Here is a 20353-nt window from a genome sequence, read left to right as displayed (position 1 = left end):
TGCTGAACTAAGAATTTAGGAGAGAACAACAGAAGTAAAAAAAAAAGTTCTCTACACTATATATCAAAGTCCTCCTGAAATTACATCTTCTCCAATTAATCAGATCCACAGATCTGGGCAGAATTTCTGGCAACCAAGTGTGGAATCCAAAGACCAGCATGGTGAAGTGTGTAGTTTGCATCTCGCATAAACACCATGTTAAATTTAATGTCCTTCAGCATATTGCTTCCTGTAATCACAAGTGAGACAGATGGAAAGCCTCCAAGCAAAGACCTAAATGTTGACACACCACAGGGATCCGGGTGAGATATCTTCTAAGAGCAGAAGACAGTGGGACTGTAATTAGTATATTAGGGCCATTCTGCAGAAGAAGCATACTGTGACAGTCAACAAGCATGGTAAAAAGGCTGGGAGGAAGTGCCTGTCATTGCTGCTCGCTATTATCTGAAAGGACAACTGAGATAGCCTGGCCAGAGGGGACAGTCCATGTGGATGCCCATGCTAGTCTCTAGCCCGCTCGCTGTCTTCTGAAGGGAAGGTAGGGGAACAGTCTGGGCAGAAGACCTTCTGGCTAGGGAATGCACATGCTGGTTCAACCTGTTAAGGACCTGATCATCAAATGGGACTGATCATCCAGCCATAGGAAATTCTCAATGTCCCTGGGTTGAGGCTTATATAGTGTCAGAGATCCCATTGCCCCTGTGGTGAGGGCAGGATCCATAGCACTTGATGTTTTTCTGTATATTAATGTTTTCTTTCTGTGATACTGAATATTGTGATTTGTTGCATCTGTAAAGCTGAGTCATGAATCCCCTTGCCCCTAATTGACGCTATTGGGACATAACACATGGCCAAGTGGAAAAAGCTTGAGATGGTAGTTAAAGAAGCTGGTAACATAATAAGGCAATATGAGCTCTGCCACTGACATGTAATGGCCCTTGGATAAGTGCCACAGAGAAGCAGCATGGTTCGGTGGCAAGAGCCCGGGCTTGGGAGTCAGAAGTCATGAGTTCTAATCCTGCCTCTGCCACTTATCAGCAGTGTGACTTTGGGCAAATCAAACTTCTAACTTCTCTGGGTCTCAGTTACCTCATCTGTAAAATGGGGATGAAGCCTGTGAGCCCCATGAGGGACAACCTGATCACCTTGTATCCCCCCAGCGCTTAGAACAGTGCTTTGCACATAGTAAGTGCTTAACAAATACCAACATTATTATTATTATAAGTCAGTTAACCTCCATGAACCTCAGGTTTCTCATTGTAAAATGGAAATATATTGTCTGCCATTCATTCATTCAATAGTATTTATTGAGCACTTACTATGTGCAGAGCACTGTACTAAGTGCTTGGAATGTACAATTCGGCAACAGATAGAGACAATTCCTGCCCAATGAAGGGCTCACAGTCTAATCAGGGGAGACAGATGGAAAAAAACAAGACAACATAATCACGATAAATAGAATCAAGGGGATGTACACCTCATTAACAAAATAAATAGGGTAATATAAATATATATAAATGAGCACAGTGCTGAGGGGAGTGGAAGGAAGAGGGGGAGGAGCAGAGGGAAAGAGGGCTTAGCTGAGGGGAGGGGAAGGGGAGAAGGGGAAGGAGCAGAGGGCGGGGAGGATCAGAGAGGGAGCAGAGGGAGCAGAGGGAAAAGGGGTAGCTTATTCTGGGATGGCCTCTTGGAAGAGGTGAGCTCTCAGTAGGGTTTTGAAGAGGGGAAGAGAGTTAGTTTGGCGGAGGTGAGGAGGGAGGGCATTCCAGGACAGCAGTAGGACGTGGGCCAGAGGTCGACGGCGGGATAGGTGTGAATGGGAGACAGTGAGGAGGTGAGCGGCAGAGGAGCAGAGAGTGCAGAGGGGGCAGTAGAAAGAGAGAAGGGAGGTGAGGTAGGAGGGGGCAAGGTGATGCAGAGCCTTTAAGCCAACTCCTCGAGGATTCACCTTGCCTTTCCAATTAAACACACTTTCTTTGATCCCAGCCAAGCTCCCTAACCTAGATGTGATGATGATGATGATGATGATATTTGTTAAGCACTTACTACATGCCAAGTACTTACTATATGCCAAACACTGTTCTAAGCACTGGGGTAGATGCAAGGTAATGAGGTTGTCCCACAGGGGGCTGACAGTCTTAATCCTCATTTTACAGAGGAGATAACTGAGGCACAGAGAAGTTAAGTGGCTTACCCAACATCACACAACAGACAAGTAGCTGGTTGGGATTAGAACCCACAACCCTAGAGACATAGCATGGCCTAGTGGATAGAGTATGAGCCTGGGAGCAGGAGGACCTAGTTAATTGCAGCTATGTCACCTGTCTGCTGTGTGATTTTGGGCAAATCACTTCACCTCTCTTGGCCTCAGTTACTGCATCAGTAAAATAGAAATTGAGACTGGGAGCACTATGTGGGGCAGGGACTGTGTCCAACCCAATCATCTTGTATCTACCACTGCGATTAGTAGAGTGCCTAGCACAAAGTAAGCACCTAACAACTACCACAATTATGTGCCATCATGGGAATGCTCAGACAATTCCTCATCAGTTAAAATCTACAGCTCTGACACTGTGCATCAGCCAAACAACTTCCCCACAACTCCAATGTGAGGTTGTTGTTTATCTCAGTCCTGTTCTTTGTCCTTCATCAATTAATCAATTCATTTGATTGTATTTATTAAGCACTTACTGTGTGCAGAGCACTGTACTAAGCACTTGGGAAAGTACAATACAGCAATAGAGACAATCCCTTCCCACAGTAAACTCACAGTCCAGAATGGGGGGAGACAGACATCAATACAAGTAAACAGGCATCAACATTACTAAATAAAATTACAGATATATACACTAGCGATGTGGGGTGGGGAGAGGGAGGAAGAGCAAAGGAATCAAATCAGGGTGATGCAGAAAGGAGTGGGAGATGAGGAAAAGTGGTGCTTAGTCTGGGAAGGTCTCTTGGAGGAGATGCACCTTCAGCAGGGCTATGAAGGCAAGGAGAGAGATTGTCTGGCAGATTTGTAGAGGAAAGGCGTTCCAGGCTGGAGGTAGAAGATAGGACAGGGGTCAAAAGCTAGACAGGTGAGATTGAGGCATAGTGAAAAGGTTAACATCAGAGGAGCAGAGTGTGGGGGATGGGTTGTATAAGGAGAGAAGGGAGGTGAGATAGGAGGGGGGGAGGTGTTGGAGAGCTTTAAAGCCAATAGTGGCGAGTTTTTGTTTAATTCAGAGGGGGTTAGGCAACCACTGGAGATTTTGGGGGCCGTGGGGGTGACAGTCTCTGAGTGTTTCTGAAGAAAGATAATCTGGGCAGAGAAGTGAAGTATGGCCTGGAGTGGGGAGAGATAGGAGGTTGGGAGATCAGAAAGGATGTTGATGCAGTTAACCATTCGGGATAGGATGAGTGACTGTTATTAACATGGTAGCAGTTTGGATGGAGAGGAAAGGGCAGATCTCAGGGTTGTTGTGAAGATGAGAGCGACAGGATTTGGTGATGGATTGAATATGTGGGTTGAATGAGAGAACAGAGTCAAGGATTACACCAAAGTTACAGGCTTGAGATGGGAAGGATGGTTGTGCTGTGTACGGTGATGGGAAAGTTTGGGAGAGAACAGGATTTGGGAGGGAAGATAAGGAGCTCTGTTTTGGACATGTTAAGTTTGAGGTGGCAGGAGGACATCCAAGTAGAGATGTCTTGAAGGCAGGAGGATTTGCGAGCCTAGAGAGAGGGAGATTGATCGGGGAGGAGCTGTGTCTTGTCTTATGCTTTCCAGTCATCCCGACCCATAGTGACGCCATGGATACATCTCTCCCAGAACACCCCACCTCCATCTGCAATAGTTCCAGTAGTATATCCATAGAGTTTTCTTGGTAAAAAATACAGAAGTGGTTTACCATTGCCTCCTTCCTTGCAGTAAACCTGAGTCTCTGTCTTCCATTCTCTCTTATACCGTTTCTGCCCAGCAAAGGTGAGTGTTGACTTGTAGCAGATTGCCTTCCACTTGCTAGCCACTGCCCAAGCTAGGAATTGAATGGCTAAGCCTCTGATTGACTCTCCTTCCCATAGTTAAGACTGGTAGAGTACTGGAAACTCTCCAGGTGCGACCCAGAGAGGAGATAGTGTTCTTAGGGAAGAGGAAAATGAGGATTCCCTCTAAAGGGGGCTTTGTGGAAGTCTTTTTTTTAAGGTATTTGTTAAACAGATTGTATCAATCAATCAGTTAAAGTTATTGAGTGTTTACTGCATGCAGAACACTGAACCAAATGCTTGGAAGAATATAATATAAAAGAGTTGGTAGACACGTTCCCTGCCCACAGTAAACTTTCAGTCTAGAGGGAGAGACAGACGTTAATATAAACAAATGTTACAGATATTTACATAACTGCTGAGGGACTGGGAGAGGGGATGAAAAAAAGGGAGCAAGTTATGGAAATGCAGAAGAGCATGGAAGAAAAGTAAATGAGGGATTAGTGAGGGAAGGCGTTTGGAGGTGATGTGTCTTCAATAAGGCTTTGAAGTTAACAGATATGAAGAAGGAGGGCATTCCAGGTGAAAGGCAGGATGTGGGTGAGATAGCAACGAGATAGACGAGATTGAGGTACAGGAATTAGGTTGGCATTAGAGGAGTGAAGTGTGTGGGCTGAGCTGTAGTGGGAAAGCAATAAAGTGTGGTGGGGGAGCAAAGTGAATGAGTGCTTTAAAGCTGATGGTAAGGAGTTTCTCTTAATGAAATAATTACTGATTATGACTAATCATATAGGGTGTGCACCACCTCTCCTTATGTACCAAATGGCTAAAACTGAACTTCTCATCTTCCCTCCTACATTCATCCCAAACTTCCTTATCACAGTGGTCAATATCACTAGATTCCCTCATTAGAAGCAGTAAGGCCTAATGGATAGAGCACTGACCTGGGAGTCAGAAGCACCTAGATTCTAATTCTGGCTCTGCCACTTGTCACACAGCAGACCTTGAGCAAGTCACTTCACTTCTCTGTTTCTCAGTTTCTTTATCTGTCAAATAAGGATTAAGACTATGAGCCCCATGTGGGACAGTGCCTGTGCCCAAACCGATTCACTTGTATCAATCCCAGAACTTAGTACAGTGTCTGGTACATAGTAAATGCTTAACAGATTCCAACATTAATTTGTAGTTTTCTTGGGGCCAGAGATCTTGCATCATTGGCTCATCTTGAAGGAGGGGAAGAGTGCTGAAGTGAAGCTATGGAATGGAGTGAACAGTGAGAGAAAACTTATGTCAGGAGTGAAATAATGGTTTACTCCCAGTGAGTACTCTTGAGCTCAGTAACTTCCCCAGAGCAGTCTTCATGTCCTTGTTCCTCAGGCTGTAGATAATGGGGTTCATGGCAGGAGGTAACACCATGCAATGAGAGCAGCAGATCCAGAAAAGAGGGTGAGTCTGATATCGGTTTCAAATAGGCAAAACTTCCAGTTGAAATTTAAAAAGTCACAACAATAAGATGGGGCAGGCACATGGAGAAGGCTTTGGATCGACCCTCTGCAGATGAGAAGATGTGGAGAAGATGTGAATGTAAGAGATGATGATGTACACAAAACAGAGAAAGGAAAGGTTTAAGTTGAAGATGGTAACACCTATTTCTCTAATGATGCCTTAGGATCAGAAATCCTCAGGAGGTGGGGGATGTCACAGAAAAACTGGGGGATCATGTTGGACCCACTGAAGGATTCAGAGAAGCTAGCAGCTGTGTGCATCAGTCCAAAGAAGCCCCCACTGAGCCATGAACCAGCCACCTTCTGCAAACAGGCCCCTCTGTTCATGATAATCTCATAGTGTAGAGGGCAGCAAATAGCAACATAACGGTCGTAACTCAATGCAGTGAGGGTGGCCAGATCAGTAAAGGCAAAAAACACCAAGAAAAACACCTGTAAAACGCATCCCAGGAAAGAAATGAAGTTGCTGTGCATCAGGTTGTTGAAGATGGCTTTGGGGATGGTGACAGAAATGTAGCAGAGATCTACAAAGGACAAGTTCTTCAGAAAAACGTACATGGAAGCATGAAGACGTGGATGAAAGGTGATGATGGCGATGATGAGAATATTCCTTATCAGACCTGCCAGGTATATCAGTAAGAATAGAACAGCAATCCAAATTTGTAGCTTTTGGTCACTAGAAAATTCCATAAGTAGGAATTCGGTCACTCTGGTGTAATTGGTCATTGTGTTATTGGAGATCCAAGCCAAAAAATATCAACTGTAATAACATATTGACATGGAAGGGAAACATTTCACATTATAAAAGTGGCAAAAACAAATGAAGATAGATGAGAATTAAGACAAGAAAGAAAAGAGTGCAATTCTCTTTGTGAGACCCAGAAAGGTAAAAGGCGAAAATCATTCTATAAACATGTAGGACACAAATATATTAGAGAAGCAATGTGGCCTAGTTGATAAAGCACGGATCTGCCAGTCAGAGGACCGGACTCTAAGCCCAGCTGCACCACTTATCTACTATGTAACCTTGGGTAAATCACATAATTTCTCTGTGTCTCAGTTACCTCATCTGAAAAATGGGGATTAAGACTGTGAGCCCCATCAGGGACCTGGACTGAGTCCAACCTGATTAGCTTGTATCTACCCCAGTGCTTAGTTCAGTGCCTGTCATAAAGTAGGTTCTTAACAAATACCAATATATATGCATATAAAATTCAATTTGAAATGATTATGTGAGCCTCATGTGAGGCAGGGACTCTGTCTGACCTTATTGTCTTGTCCTCGGAGCCAGAGGGCCTGGGATCTAATCCCCAGCTCCCCCAATTGACTGGTCTGTGACCTTGGTCAAGTCACTTTACTTCACTGTGCCTCAGTTTCCTCATTTGTAAAATAATAATGATAATGTTGGTATTTGTTAAGCACTTACTACGTGGAGAGCACTGTTCTAAGCACTGGGGTAGATACAGGGGAATGAGGTTGTCCCACATGAGGCTCACAGTCTTCATCCCCATTTTACAGATGAGGGAACTGAGGCACATACAAGTGAAGTGACTTGCCCACAGTCACACAGCTGACAAGGGGCAGAGTCAGGATTTGAACCCATGATCTCTGACTCCCAAGCACGGGCTCTTTCCACTGAGCCACGCTGTTTCTCTAAAATGTAAAATGTGGATTAAATAACTGTTCTCTCTCCTAATTAGACTGTGAGCCCCATGTGGGACAGGGACTTTGTCCAATCTGACACACTTGTATCTACCCAGCACTTAGAACAGTGCTTGACACATAGTAAGTTCTTAACAAATACCATAATAAAAATTATTATCTACTCCAGTGCTTAATTCAATGCTTGATGCCTAGTATATGCTTAACAAATATTATCATTACTATTATTGTTATTGACATCATCATCCCCATTATTTAAAAGTTCTTTTCCCTAAATAATATAAACAAAATGTTAGCACTGTGCTAACTACCAGTCTAGGACATATATGAGAGATATATCCTAGCAATAATAGAATAAGAAAGATTCCTGAAATAACCTAAATGTACTCAAATCCCCAGGACCTGATGAGCTGGTTCTACCTTCACAACATCTCTAGAATCTGTCCTTTCCACTAGTTCCACACTGCTGACTTACTTATCTGAGTACTTATTCTATCTTGCTTGGATTATTGCATCAGCCTTCTTGGTGACCTCCTTTCATCCTGTCTCTTTCCATTCCACTGCACACTTCACTCTGCTGCCTAGAGCATTTTTCCAAATAAACATTCACTCCATGTCTCCAAAATCCTCAAAAACCTCCAATCATTGTCCATCCACCTCCATATCAAACAGAAACTCCTTACCATTGGTATTAAGGCACTCAGCTCTCTCCCTCCTACCTTACCTTACTGATCTCATGCTACAACCCAACCCACACATCCCACACACCTTTCACACCTGTCTACTTCAATCTCATCTCCCCCATCACTGAAATCTTGCCCATGTTTTCCCTCAGGCCTGGAACTTTCTGCCCCTTCAAAACTGACATTCCACCACTCTTCCCACCTTCAAACTCTCCTAAACTCACAGCTCCTCAAAGATACCTTCCCAAATTAGCCTCTTTAACCCAATCAGCTCTCCCCTCTACATTGACTGTGCACTCAGCTGTGTACTTCATAAGCACTCTGATATTCATCCCAGATCCACAATGCTTATGTAAATATTCTTATATTCATTTATTTACCCTGCCCCTAATCTATTTTAATGTCTGTGTCCCCTGTAGATTGTGAGATCCTTGTGGGCAGGGATCATGTACACCAACTCTATTGTATTGCACTTTCCCAAGTACTTAATACAATGCTGCACACAGTGGGTACTCAATAAATACCACAGATATCTGGGCTGGTCAACCTGGGGAATTAGTCACCCTGAGGAATTACATACCTCACTGTTGTTGAGCTCAGGATCATGATCTGCTATGACCAGAGGGCCAAGAGGGAGAATGCACAGTTCCCTTCTCCTGGGTATGCATGAGACGGGTTCACCTGGATTTATTTTCTGTTGCTTTCACACTCCCCATCACCACCATCGTCACCAGCATCAACATCAGTATCAGCACCACTACTGTGTATTGTCGACAAGTATTTTGTTAGGGAGGGGTGTGGGAACTAGCTCAGTTGGGGGATTTATGGTTTTATCACTTAAAGGGGTGGAGAAGCCTTGTGCCTGGATTGTCCCATTCTGGGTCTCTGTAGTCCTCTTCTCTAGTGATCAGGATGTCAACCGTGCAGATCCTCCCTGTACTCCTGAGATTTGGGTCAGGATATGCTTGTTCCCCACATAATCCTCTCTTTGATTACTGTGTCAGACTCCTTGCTGATCTCTCTGCCTCCTGTCTCTCCCCACTCCAGTCCATACTTCACTATGCTGCCTGGATCATTTTTCTACAGAAATGTAGATGCCATGTTTTACCACTCCTCAAGAACCTCCAGGGGTTACCCATTCACCTCTGTATCAAACAGAAACTTCTTACCTTTGGCTTTAAAACACTCAATTGTCTAGCTCCCCCCAATCCCCCACCCCCCACACACACCCCACTGCTCTCCTACAACTACCCAGGCCACACACTTCACTCCTCTAATACTAATCTACTCACTATACCATGATCTTGTCTATCCCACCACTGTCCTCTCACCCATGTCCTGCCTCTGGCCTGGAATCCCCTCTCTCTTCATATCTGAAAGACAATTACTTTCGCCACCTTCAGAGCCTTATTGAAGGCACATCTCCTCCAAGAGACCTTTCCTGATTAAACCCTCCTTTCCTCTTCCACTCCCATCTGCACTGCCCCAATTTGCTCCCTTTATGTGTCCTCTATTCCAGCCCCACAGGACTTATGTACATATCTGTAATTTATTTAAATTAATATCTGCCTCCTCCTCTAGGCTGTAAACTTTTTGTGGGCAGGGAATTTGTCTACCAACCCTGATATATTGTTATATTGTACTGTCCCAAACCACTTAATACAGTATTCTGCACACAGCAAGTGCTCAATACATAGAATTGATGGACTGATTATTTCATGAAAAAGAGAAAAGAAGCATGCCTGAGTGGGAAGGGCATAGGCCTGGGAGTTAGAAGACCTGGGTTCTAATCCAAGATCCACCACTTGTCTGCTGTGTGACCATGGACAAACCCCTTACCTTCTCAATGTCTCAGTTACCTCACCTGTTAAATGGGGATTGAGATTGTGAGTCCCATGTTGTACATGGACTCTACCCCACATAATTATCTTGCATCTACTCCAGCACTTAGTACGGTGTCTGGAACATAATAAACACTTAATAAATACAATTTTTTTAACAAAAGGCAATATTATGCCCAGATCTCAGACTTTGCACTGCTAGGAACTTCCCACCAGGTGTTTTCTTCTTGGTGACCTGTCAACCAATAATATTTATTTACCACCTACTGTGTGCAGAGAGTTGTACTAAGTAATAATAATTATAGTATTTTTAGCACTCACTATATATCAAGCATTGCTTATGTATAAAATAATCCCTCTAGAATGTAAGATCGTTATGGGCAGGGAAAGTATCTGCTAATTCTGTTGCATTGAACTCTCCCAACTTCTTAGAATAGTGCTCTGCACATAGTAAATGCTCAACAAATACCACTAATTGATTGATTGATTGATAATCAGGTTGGATACATTCCCTATCCCATATTGGGCTACCAGTCTAAGTAGGAGAGGGAAATATATATGGAAACCACATTTTACAGATGAGGAAACTAAAGCACAGAGAGGTTGTATGACTACCCACTTAATACAGTGCTCTGCTCATAGTAAGCCTCAATAAACACATTGATGTTATGAAGTTAAAGCAAAATGATATATCTGCTTCTGCCAGTATATTAAAACCCTTTAACTACCTAATTTGACTGGAAAAGAAGCTTCAATTAGAGCCATAAATGAATAAACCATGGTGGGAACTTGAAGACAAAACACTCTGAAAGTGCCTATTTATTCTTCTCACACCCTGGGCAGTGAATGTGTCTACCAAATCTGTTGTAATCTACATAACTTTTAGTACAGTTCTCTGCACCCAAAACACACTCAAAACATAACATTGAAGAGGAATAATGAAGATACTTAAATTCACACAGCAGGCAAAGGGCGGAAGCTGGATTAGAACCCAGGCCCTCTGACTCCCAGGTCCTTACTCTTTTTTCTAGGCCTGGCTACAAAGAGCTTGAAAGTGTTCAAAAGGATTACTAGACAGGATCGCTGCCCTCAAGGTGCTCACAGTATAGCAGAGGAGCCACACACTAACACAAATGGAAGGCAGGAAGAAGGGAGAAGAGATTGTACATGAATAAATGCTTAAGTAATAAGGTATGTTCCCTTAAACTGTGAGCCCCATATGGGACAGGGACTGTGTTGAACCCAATTATTTTGTTTCTATCCCCGTTCATAGTCCATTGTTTAGCCCATAGTAAAAGTTTAACAAATATCACAGTTATGTATATGGGAGATTGTGAGTCCTTAAGTGATTAGGTGGCAACAGAGGTTCTGAAAGTGTCATCTGGTGAGATTATAGGCAGGAGTGATGAGAAATGTATCAGATAAGGCCTCTTGGAAGGGATGTGATTTCAGAAGAGCTTTACAGATAGGAAAACCAATGGCTTGTCAGAATTGAAGGGGGAAGGAGTTCCAAGTAGTGGGTGAATGAGCAAGAGCTTGGCTGTGGGAGAAGTAATGATAAAATAGAATAATAGGTTAGGTTGAGAGGAACGAAGAATGTTAGATGAGGTGTAGTGGGAGAAGAAAGTGGATAAATAGAGGGAGAGATGATGGAGTGCTTAAAACCAGTGGCAAGGAATTATCTTTACGATGCAGATAGAAATGGGTAACTAACCACTGCAGGTTTCTGAGAGGAGAGGAGTCATCTGCAGAATGATATTTTAGGAGAATGAACTGGGCAAGAAACTGAAATCTGAACTGGAAGAGGATAGGCACAGGCAGGGAGACCAGTGAGGAGGCTGATGCAATAGTTAAACTGGGATATAAAAAGTGCCTGAGTCCATTTTGGGGACATTTGGTTTGGGAGGGAGATGTGCCTATTGGACACGTTAGGGAAAAAAAATAACAGGGTTTAGTGACACGTTGATTTTGGAGGTTGGAGGGAAAAGAGAAGCAGTGTGGCTCAGTGGAGAGAGCACGGGCTTGGGGGTCAGAGGTCATGAGTCGAATCCCGGCTCTGCCACCTGTCAGCTGGGTGACTGTGGGCAAGTTACTTAACTTCTCTGTGCCTCAGTTACCTCATCTGTAAAATGGGGATTGACTGTGAACCTCACATGGGACAACCTGATCACCCTGAATCTACCCCAGTGCTTAGAACAGTGCTCTGCACATAGTAAGATAATAATAATGTTGGTATTTGTTAAGCGCTTACTATGTGCAGAGCACTGTTCTAAGCGCTGGGGTAAACACAGGGGAATCAGGTTGTCCCACGTGGGGCTCACAGTCTTAATCCCCATTTTACAGATGAGGGAACTGAGGCACAGAGAAGTTAAGTGACTTGCCCACAGTCACACAGCTGACAAGTGGCAGAGCTGGGATTCGAACTCATGAGCCCTGACTCCAAAAACATACCAACATTATTAAGAAGTCAAGGAGATTGTAAGTTCCTTGTGGGCATGGATCATGTTTTCCAGCTCATTGTATTGTACTTTCCAAAAAGGTCAGTAGAGTGCTCTGCACAAAATAAACATTCAGTATATGGAATTGATTGCTTTGATAATACCAAGATTGTTCTCATTACAGTGTTGGGAAAAGTTAGTTGAAGAAGAGAATTTTGAAGAAAAATGAGGAGTTACAATTTAGGTGTTTTGAGCTTGAAATGCCTGCAGAGCATCCATGCTGGAGGAGGAAATGAAATATTTTATAATATTTATAATATAATATATGAGAAATTTTAATTATATTAATTAAATAGTCACTATATTAACCAAACAATATAGTTTAATTATATTAATTAAATATTAATAATTTGATATAATATATTTATAATAATACAATAATAAATGGAGAGAAATTAGGCCAGTGAGTTGATCTGGAAATCATTCACACTGAGGAAGTAGATGAAGCTGTGAGAATGGATGAGTTATTTCTCCAATAATAATAATAATAATGTTGGTATTTGTTAAGTGCTTACTATGTGCAGAGCACTGTTCTAAGCGTTGGGGTAGATACAGGGTGATCAGGTTGTCCCACGTGAGCTCACAGTCTTAATCCCCATTTTACAGATGAGGTAACTGAGGCACAGAGAAATTAAGTGACTTGCCCACAGTCACACAGCTGACAAGTGGCAGAGCTGGGATTTGAACCCGTGACCTCAGACTCCCAAGCCCGGGCTCGTTCCACTGAGCCACGCTGCTTCCCCATGAGTCAGTGTAAAATGAGAAGTAGTGCAGTACTCGAAAGAGTGCTGTCAAATACTCAAAGTTAGAAACTGGAAGGCAGAGGAAGAGCTAGTGAAAGGGGCTGAGAAGTTCCAGAAAAAGAGGTCAGAAGAAAACCATGAAAGAGCTCTAAGTAGAACTAAGGTTAGATAAGGCTTTCCAGGAGAAGGGATCATAATATCCCCATGGATATCCCAGGTGGCACAGGCTGTGAAAGAGCATGAATTAGGGCAAGGCCAGAATTGGCCTTAGTTTGACATGTTTAAAAATTAAATTGATATGTGGGTGGCTTCAGAACTTTGGAGTTCAGGGTCTGCCTGGCAAAGATGTAAGGCTGTGGCAAGAACAGAGGTTTGCAGGACAAGGGGATAGTGAAAGAGGGGATGACAGGGGAAGTAAAGAAAAGGAGAACAGGAAATATCTCACCCAAGCAACAGGTGGCTGATCCAGATTCTTTCTGTGTGGCTGACCTATGGCAGTGAATTCAATGTGTCGACTTCCCAGGCTTACTCTGTGAAATTGGGTGAACCAGAGGGTGGGAGCCCTCAGTCACCATTCAGCTACTTTTTGGAGGAAGATTCCATCCTGCTCAGCCTCAAGACCCTGAAACCCACTATGGGGATGGGTCTGTATTCACCCAGCAGAGGCCCAGAGCAGCTGGCTGGCATTGGGTCTGGTTTTGAGCAACTGGAGCTTCTATCCCTATCCAGAGCCCCAGGAAGCACTGTTCCCAGTAGCCCAGGGGAATCTGTGTGGATGAATGGATGGAAGATTCCCTTCTGGTACTGCGTATTAAGAAAGTTCTGTCTTGCCAAGACTTGAGAGAGGAGAAGATAGGATTTGCAAGACACCATTTGTATGTTTGTGTCAGGATTTTCCCTCACATGAGCCTCTGGGAAATAAATGAAAATTGGCCTGAGTGTAAGTAATGGCATTGTTAGTATAACAGTGGTATTGTTCAGGAATCTGTCTAATAATGACACTGAGGAGAAATGCATAACAAGGAAAACAACCACAGTTTGGGGGAACCACGGTTCATTCCACCCTCCCCACCATAATTTGGTTTGTGTCACAACTGTCATTGTGTCAGAGCCTTTGAATTGTAAAATTTGGCCTTAATTGTACTGTGTGTTATGGTAAGAATGGTAAAAAGTCACCACATGCATTACAGTGAACATAGTGATGCTGAGGATAACTATAGTAATGATGTTGACAAAGATGACTACATGATCACCAATCTCTGCTGGAAAAATCAAACACTACCAGAAACTCACCATAATTTCTTCGAGCTGCGAATGGATGAGAAAGATTAGTTCAAATACTTTTTCAAGCTCTGCTACTGTACCATGTGACTCTGGACCCAAGTTTCCAAAGAGCTTTGTTTTTCCCACCATGGAAATGGAGATGAATCATGCAGAACCTTGGACAGATGTTTAGGTTTCACAGTTTGAGAGCTGTGGAAATCTCTGAGTTGAGGAAATCAGCCTTCACCTCTCTCTCTCTCTGAGACACCAAAGGCTACAGAGGGCTGGATAGATCTACTGGGCAGCAGATCACCTCATCTTTACTGACTGAGGAACTCCAGGATGGCAAAGAGTTAGGATGCGAGAGGCAGGGCATGTGTATGGGGTTTTTAAGGGCTTTGAGGTCAGGATTCCCATGAACCAGGCTCTGTGGAACATGAGGAGGAACACTGATTAGACCCTGTGGACCCTGCTGTCACAACATCTCTCTCTGAGGAGGTCAGGAAGTAATGAGAAATTAAGATGATGTAAGCCCCACTGTTCTTTAGTGCACAGGTTCCCTTATTCCCAGGAGCCTAAGGATTTTGTGAACCCAGCAAAACAGCCATTCACCTAAACATTTTTTCCCAAGAACAAATATAGCCCATGGGGAAGTAGGGGTAAGAACAGCTTGCTGAAAGTGTTCAATAGCTTGGAAACCATTCCTTCGGGTGTGACAGGAAAACAGCTCAGCATATTCAAATGTATAGAGTGTTATTTGTTTAACTTTATTTCTTCACCTAGTAAGAAATACTACTGAATCATTCATGTCGGCTGGATAAATTGGAACTATTTTCTACTATACATTTCTCCCACAGTTTATAAAAAACAACAACCCAAAAAGTGTTTGTCTGTTTGTCTCCCCAGTTAGATTGTTATCTCCCTGAGGTCAGGTTATATGTCTCAAACTTTGGTTTGTTAACCTGAATTCCCAGAAGACATTCCCCCATTACAAAACACGGAGTTTGTAATTCAGGCAACCACGATTTTTGCTAAACAAATTCTACTGGCAGACTGCCTGTCCTGGGATGCAGCCTGGGCTTATATTTCTCCATCTTTATCGACTTCCATGCCCATTGCCCATTAACTGCTTCCTCAAGTCGTATGTCCCACTGACTGCCCCATTTCTTGCCCCTAATGACCTGGCCATGTATTTTATTCATAAAATTGAAACCAACAGGTATAATCTCCCTAAAATCCCCCCTGCTCCTCTCCAATTCCTCATTCTCCTCTGCCCTCTTTAACTCTCCCTATACTCACTGCAGTGTCTCAAGAAGAGATCTCTTGCCTCCTCTCAAAATCTACCTCTTCCACCTATACTTCGGACCCCATCCCTTCTCAATTTATGAAAACACTTGCCTCCTCTCTTCTTCCCTAACTGAACATCATTTTCCTTTCCATTGGCTTCTTCTTTACTGCTTTCAAACTTGCTTATGTATTCCCCTAGCCAAAAGAAACCCCTCTCTTGACTCCATGCCTCTCTCCAGTTACCACCTCATCTCCCTCCTACTATTTCTTTCCAAACTCCTTGAGCAAGTTATCTACACCTGCTGCCTCCACTTCTTCTCAGACAATTCTCTCCTGAACCCCTTCCAATCTGGCTTCCTCCTCCTTCACTCCTCAGAAAGTGCCCTCTCTAAGGTCTCCAATGACCTCCTTGTTGTCAAATCCAATAGCTCTACTCCATCCTAATCTTCCCCAACTTCTCAGGTGCCTGTGAAACCCTGGACTATCCTCTTCTTCTGGAAACATGATCTAACCTTGATTTCACTGACACTGTGACACTGAACTCACTCACTCCCATAGCTTCAACTACAATTTCTACATGAATGATTCCCAAATCTACCTCGCCAGCCCTGACCTCTCTTTTTCTCTAGTCTCACATTTCTTCCCATCTTCAGGACATCTATAGTTAAATGTCCTGCCAACACTTCAAACTGAACAGGTTCAGAAAAGAACTCATTCATTTATTTATTTATTTATTCATTCATTCATTCATTCATTCATTCATATTTATTAAGGGCTTATTGTGTGCAGAGCACTATAGTGCACACTTAGGAAAGTACAATATAATAATGAATAATGACATTTCCTGCCCATAGTGAGCTCACGGTTAGAGAGAGGGAGACAGACATCAATACAAATTTTTAAAAATGCAGATATATACATAAGTACTGTGGGGCTGGAAGGGGAGGGGGAAGAGCCATTGCCTCAGAAGGATGGAGGGCTGGGGGTGGGGAGGTGAAGAGCAAAAGGAGCAAGTCAGGGTGCCTCAGAAGGGAGTAGGAGATGAGGAAAAGTGGGACTCAGTCTGGGAAGGTCTCCTTAGGACATATGTCCTCACCAAGACTCTGAAGGTGAGGAGAGCAATTGTCAGTTGGACCCTAGAAGGGCGGATGCTCCAGGCCAGAGGCAGGATGTGGGCCAGGGTTTGGCAGCAAATTCTTTATCTTCCCACCAAGCTAAAGTTCAGTCCATGTTTCCCCACCTCTCAAGAACCTCCAGTGGTTGCCCATCCTCCTCCATATCAAATAGGAACTCCTTTCCTTAGGCTTGAAAGCATTCAATCAGCCTGCTCCATTTTGTTTTACCTCCTTGATTTCCTATTACAACACAGCCTGAACTCTTCATTTCTCTAACAGCAACCTACTCAGTCTTCCTTGATCTTGTCTGTCTTGCCACTGATCCCGAGCCCACATCCTGCCTCTGGCCTGGAACTCCATCCCCTTTCGTTTGTGAGAGATCACTACTCTCCCCATCTTCAAAGCCTTATTAAAGTCACAACACCTTCAAATGGCCTGCCCCAACTAAGCCCTTATTTGCCTTACTCCCTCTCCCTTCTGCTTCGCACTTGAACCTATTGAATGAATGAATGAATGAATGAATGAATGAAGGCACATCTCCTCTAAAAGGTCTTGCCTGACTAAACCCTCTTTTCCTTTTCCTTTTCTTCAGCTCCCTTCTACATTACCCTGACTTGCTCCCTTTATTCATCCCAGACCCACAGCACCTATGTGCATATTCATAATTAATTTATTAAATTAATGTCTGCCTCCCCCTCTAGAGTGTAATCTCATTGTAAGCAGGAAATGTGTCTGTACTGTCGTGATCAAGAAGGACTCCATCTTGCAACACAGAAGCCATGTCCTGAGACACTGTTCTCTGACCCCGTTAGCAACAAAGTCAAAGGAGGAATTGGAGAGGAAACTGAATTATCTTGCTGAGAAGTTTAAGGAGTATTTGAATTGCTGAGGAGAAATGGAATTGTCATTCATTCATTCAGTTGTATTTATTGAGCACTTACTGTGTGCAAAGCACTGTCCTAAGTGCTTGAGAGAATACAATATAACAACAGACATCTTCTGCACACAACAAGCTCACAGTCTAGAGGGGGAGATAGACATTAGTATAAATAAATTGACATATAAATAAATAATTTGTCTTGCAGAGGAGTTTGAGAAGGGATTGAATTTCCCTGCTGTAGGGCAGGAGAAAGACTGCCGGACATGCCCACTAGGGGAGGAGTAGCCTTTCCACCTGGCTTCACCTGGAAATGAGTTTGAGACAGCAGGCTATAGGAGCAGCGAATAAGGACTCCCCACTGCAACTACCCTGAAACACTGATAAAAAGGGAAAGAGATGGCCCCTGGGCCATGGCAAAAACCATCTTTGAAATGCACTGAGATGCCTACTACAGTCACGGTGAAAGCTCAGGAAAACATGCTGCGGGCATCTGGATTCCTTGAACTCCTCTGACATGGGACCATCTGTACAAACCTGGGGAAACCAGTTGTATGGGTAGCTAATTTGTCATAATCTGTGTGTGTGAATGTGTGCTTATAGGCAACTACCCCTTTTTTAATTAGATGAAATATGGAATAAAGCTTTCTGCTGTATAAAGTGGTGGGTTTGGTTTCACTGTGAATTTATCACTGAGTGCCTAACCCAGTAGGCACTCCCCATTAATTAGGGCTGCCTAGTGGAGGGTGTGAATCTACAGATCTCATCCCAGGGGCCAGAAATCTGGGGGAGGTGAATCTCGCCCCAGAGGATTAGAAATCTGGTTGAGGTGCATCCAAGGATCTAGTCCAAGGGGAGCATGAATCTGGGTGAGGTAAATGTTTAGCAGCCTGGGGAGGCCTGACAGAGCAAGCATCTCAGTCAGGGCTCATAATATGTATAGTGTTATATTGCATTCTCCCAAGTGTTTAGTACAGTGCCTTGCACACAATAAGTGCTCAATAAATACAATTGACTGACTTCCCTAGTCTTTTTGCCCTGTCCCTCATCCTCCCTAAACTCACACTTTTGGGGGACTTCTCCAGCTCCTTCTTTAGTACTCACTGATGACCTGTATCCCAAACTTTTCTTAGCTTAGGTTCTAATTCTCTAAATGAACGTGGACATCTTTGCTATGAGCCATTAATGGCACAGTCAGGGAATGGGAGGGAAACAAAGGGGCTACTGATGAAGGGCTGGGGTGCCATGGGAAGAAGAAGATACTTCCTGTGGAGGGCCACCAGGGTAAGCTTTGGGAAACATCTAGGGTGCCCAGGGAGGGAGTGTAAATGGAGATGGGATTTACAGAATTGTTCCCAAATTGGGTAAAAAATAATTTATCAAAATCTGTAACCAACATTCTCTGTCACAAAGTGTTATTTGTGACACTTTCTTGGAAGTCTTTATCTGGTCCTGTCTTAATCCTGTGGTGATGTGACACAGAGCATCTGACACTGGATCAGTGATGCCCAAACCAGAAAGTCTAATGACTTTACCTCAGTGAGAAGAGCCAATAGCTTTCCTGGACCTTATGAGGGATCTGTGCTGGGAACAGGAGATTCTTTTTTCCAGAACCGTCTCATTCTTCTGTCACTGTAAATCATGAGGAACGGACTCATGGCTGAGAAGGTGAATCCCAACACCACGTGACTGTTCATTAACAGTGGAGAATTCTTTTTCATGTTCATTATTATGCTCAGCATGATTGACTGCCGTCCATAAAGGAGAATATAGAGGGTGGCGAGAGCAATGATTCTTTTGGCTGCTCTGACCTCTGGCATCACTCTAGAAGAGTGACTTGGTCCATGGAGGTGCTGGACTCTCTGGTGGTGTCTGTGGAGGACAAACACCATGTAGCCACTGGCCATGCTCATTAGGCCCACAAAGAATAAGTCCCGGAAGGTGAGCACAACAGCAATTATTAGGGTGGTTACTGCACTTATATGAACCTTTGAGCAATATTTGAGATCCAATATTATTTGAATACTGCTACTGTTCTGGGGGCCTCTAATATCTATGAGACCTTCAATATCAATTAACATATTGAGGATCCAGGAGAGAACACAGGAGGGAAAGATGCACTTTGGTAATTTAGCTTTGAGTCCTGCCCACCAGGAGGTGCTGGGACTGATGGTGATGGCTTGGAAGATGCTCAGGAGGCAGGTGGTGCAGATTCCGAGGCTACGGGCCACTCGATAAAGGTACATGAGGAGTTTACATCCAATGTCATCTAGGAAATTTCTCAGTCCCCAAGTTAACATGGTCTCTGGGATTCCCCTGGTGAGCAGAAGTATGGTGTTAGCCAAGGTTAACTGGGTAAGAATCAAATCTGAGGAGCTGGGCTTGTGGCTGGCAGAAATCATGTGGCAGTAAAACAGGAGGAGGAAAACATTCACTGAGACCCCAATGCTGATCTGTAACAGAATTATCACCCCAAAAGAAATCTCAGTGGTGTTCATTGTCTTTATTATCCATTAGAATCAGAAGAATCCTTCTGCTGAGCTCCCTGTGGGTGGGGGGGATTGAGGAAAGAGAAAGAAGAAAGAGAGCACTTTTCAGTTTTCAATATTTCAAATGATTCAAGTTTCAAATTTCTGTTCCCCTTAATCATCTGATCCATCAACACATAGTATTCATAGAACTCCTACTATAGGCAGAATTAAATCCTTGGAAGAGTACACAAGAAGCAAAAGATATGGTCTCTGCCTTAAAGGAGGAAGATAGGTAAACATAGATTATTTACAAATAGTGTGAGCAGCAGAAAGAACGTTAACATAATAATGATGACATTTGTTAAGTGCCTACTATGTGCCAAGCACTGTTCTAAGCACTGGATGACAGATGGTAGCAAGAATATGACAGGAAGAATTGGAT

At 43.5% G+C, this 20353-nt stretch overlaps 1 protein-coding gene across 1 annotated transcript; it reads right to left on the bottom strand.

The window, feature by feature from the left end:
- Positions 1-19008: 19008 nt before the first annotated feature.
- Positions 19009-19938, bottom strand: ORNANAV1R3130 (vomeronasal 1 receptor ornAnaV1R3130). The gene has a single exon (NM_001253522.1). The coding sequence runs from the start codon at positions 19936-19938 to the stop codon at positions 19009-19011; it is 930 nt and encodes a 309-aa protein (NP_001240451.1).
- Positions 19939-20353: the final 415 nt, after the last annotated feature.

The sequence above is a fragment of the Ornithorhynchus anatinus genome, chromosome X4 (assembly GCF_004115215.2).
Source record: "Ornithorhynchus anatinus isolate Pmale09 chromosome X4, mOrnAna1.pri.v4, whole genome shotgun sequence".
In the NCBI taxonomy this organism is placed as follows: domain Eukaryota; kingdom Metazoa; phylum Chordata; class Mammalia; order Monotremata; family Ornithorhynchidae; genus Ornithorhynchus; species Ornithorhynchus anatinus.
Note: the sequence above shows the minus strand (reverse complement) of the source record. Positions and strands in the feature narration are given on the sequence as shown.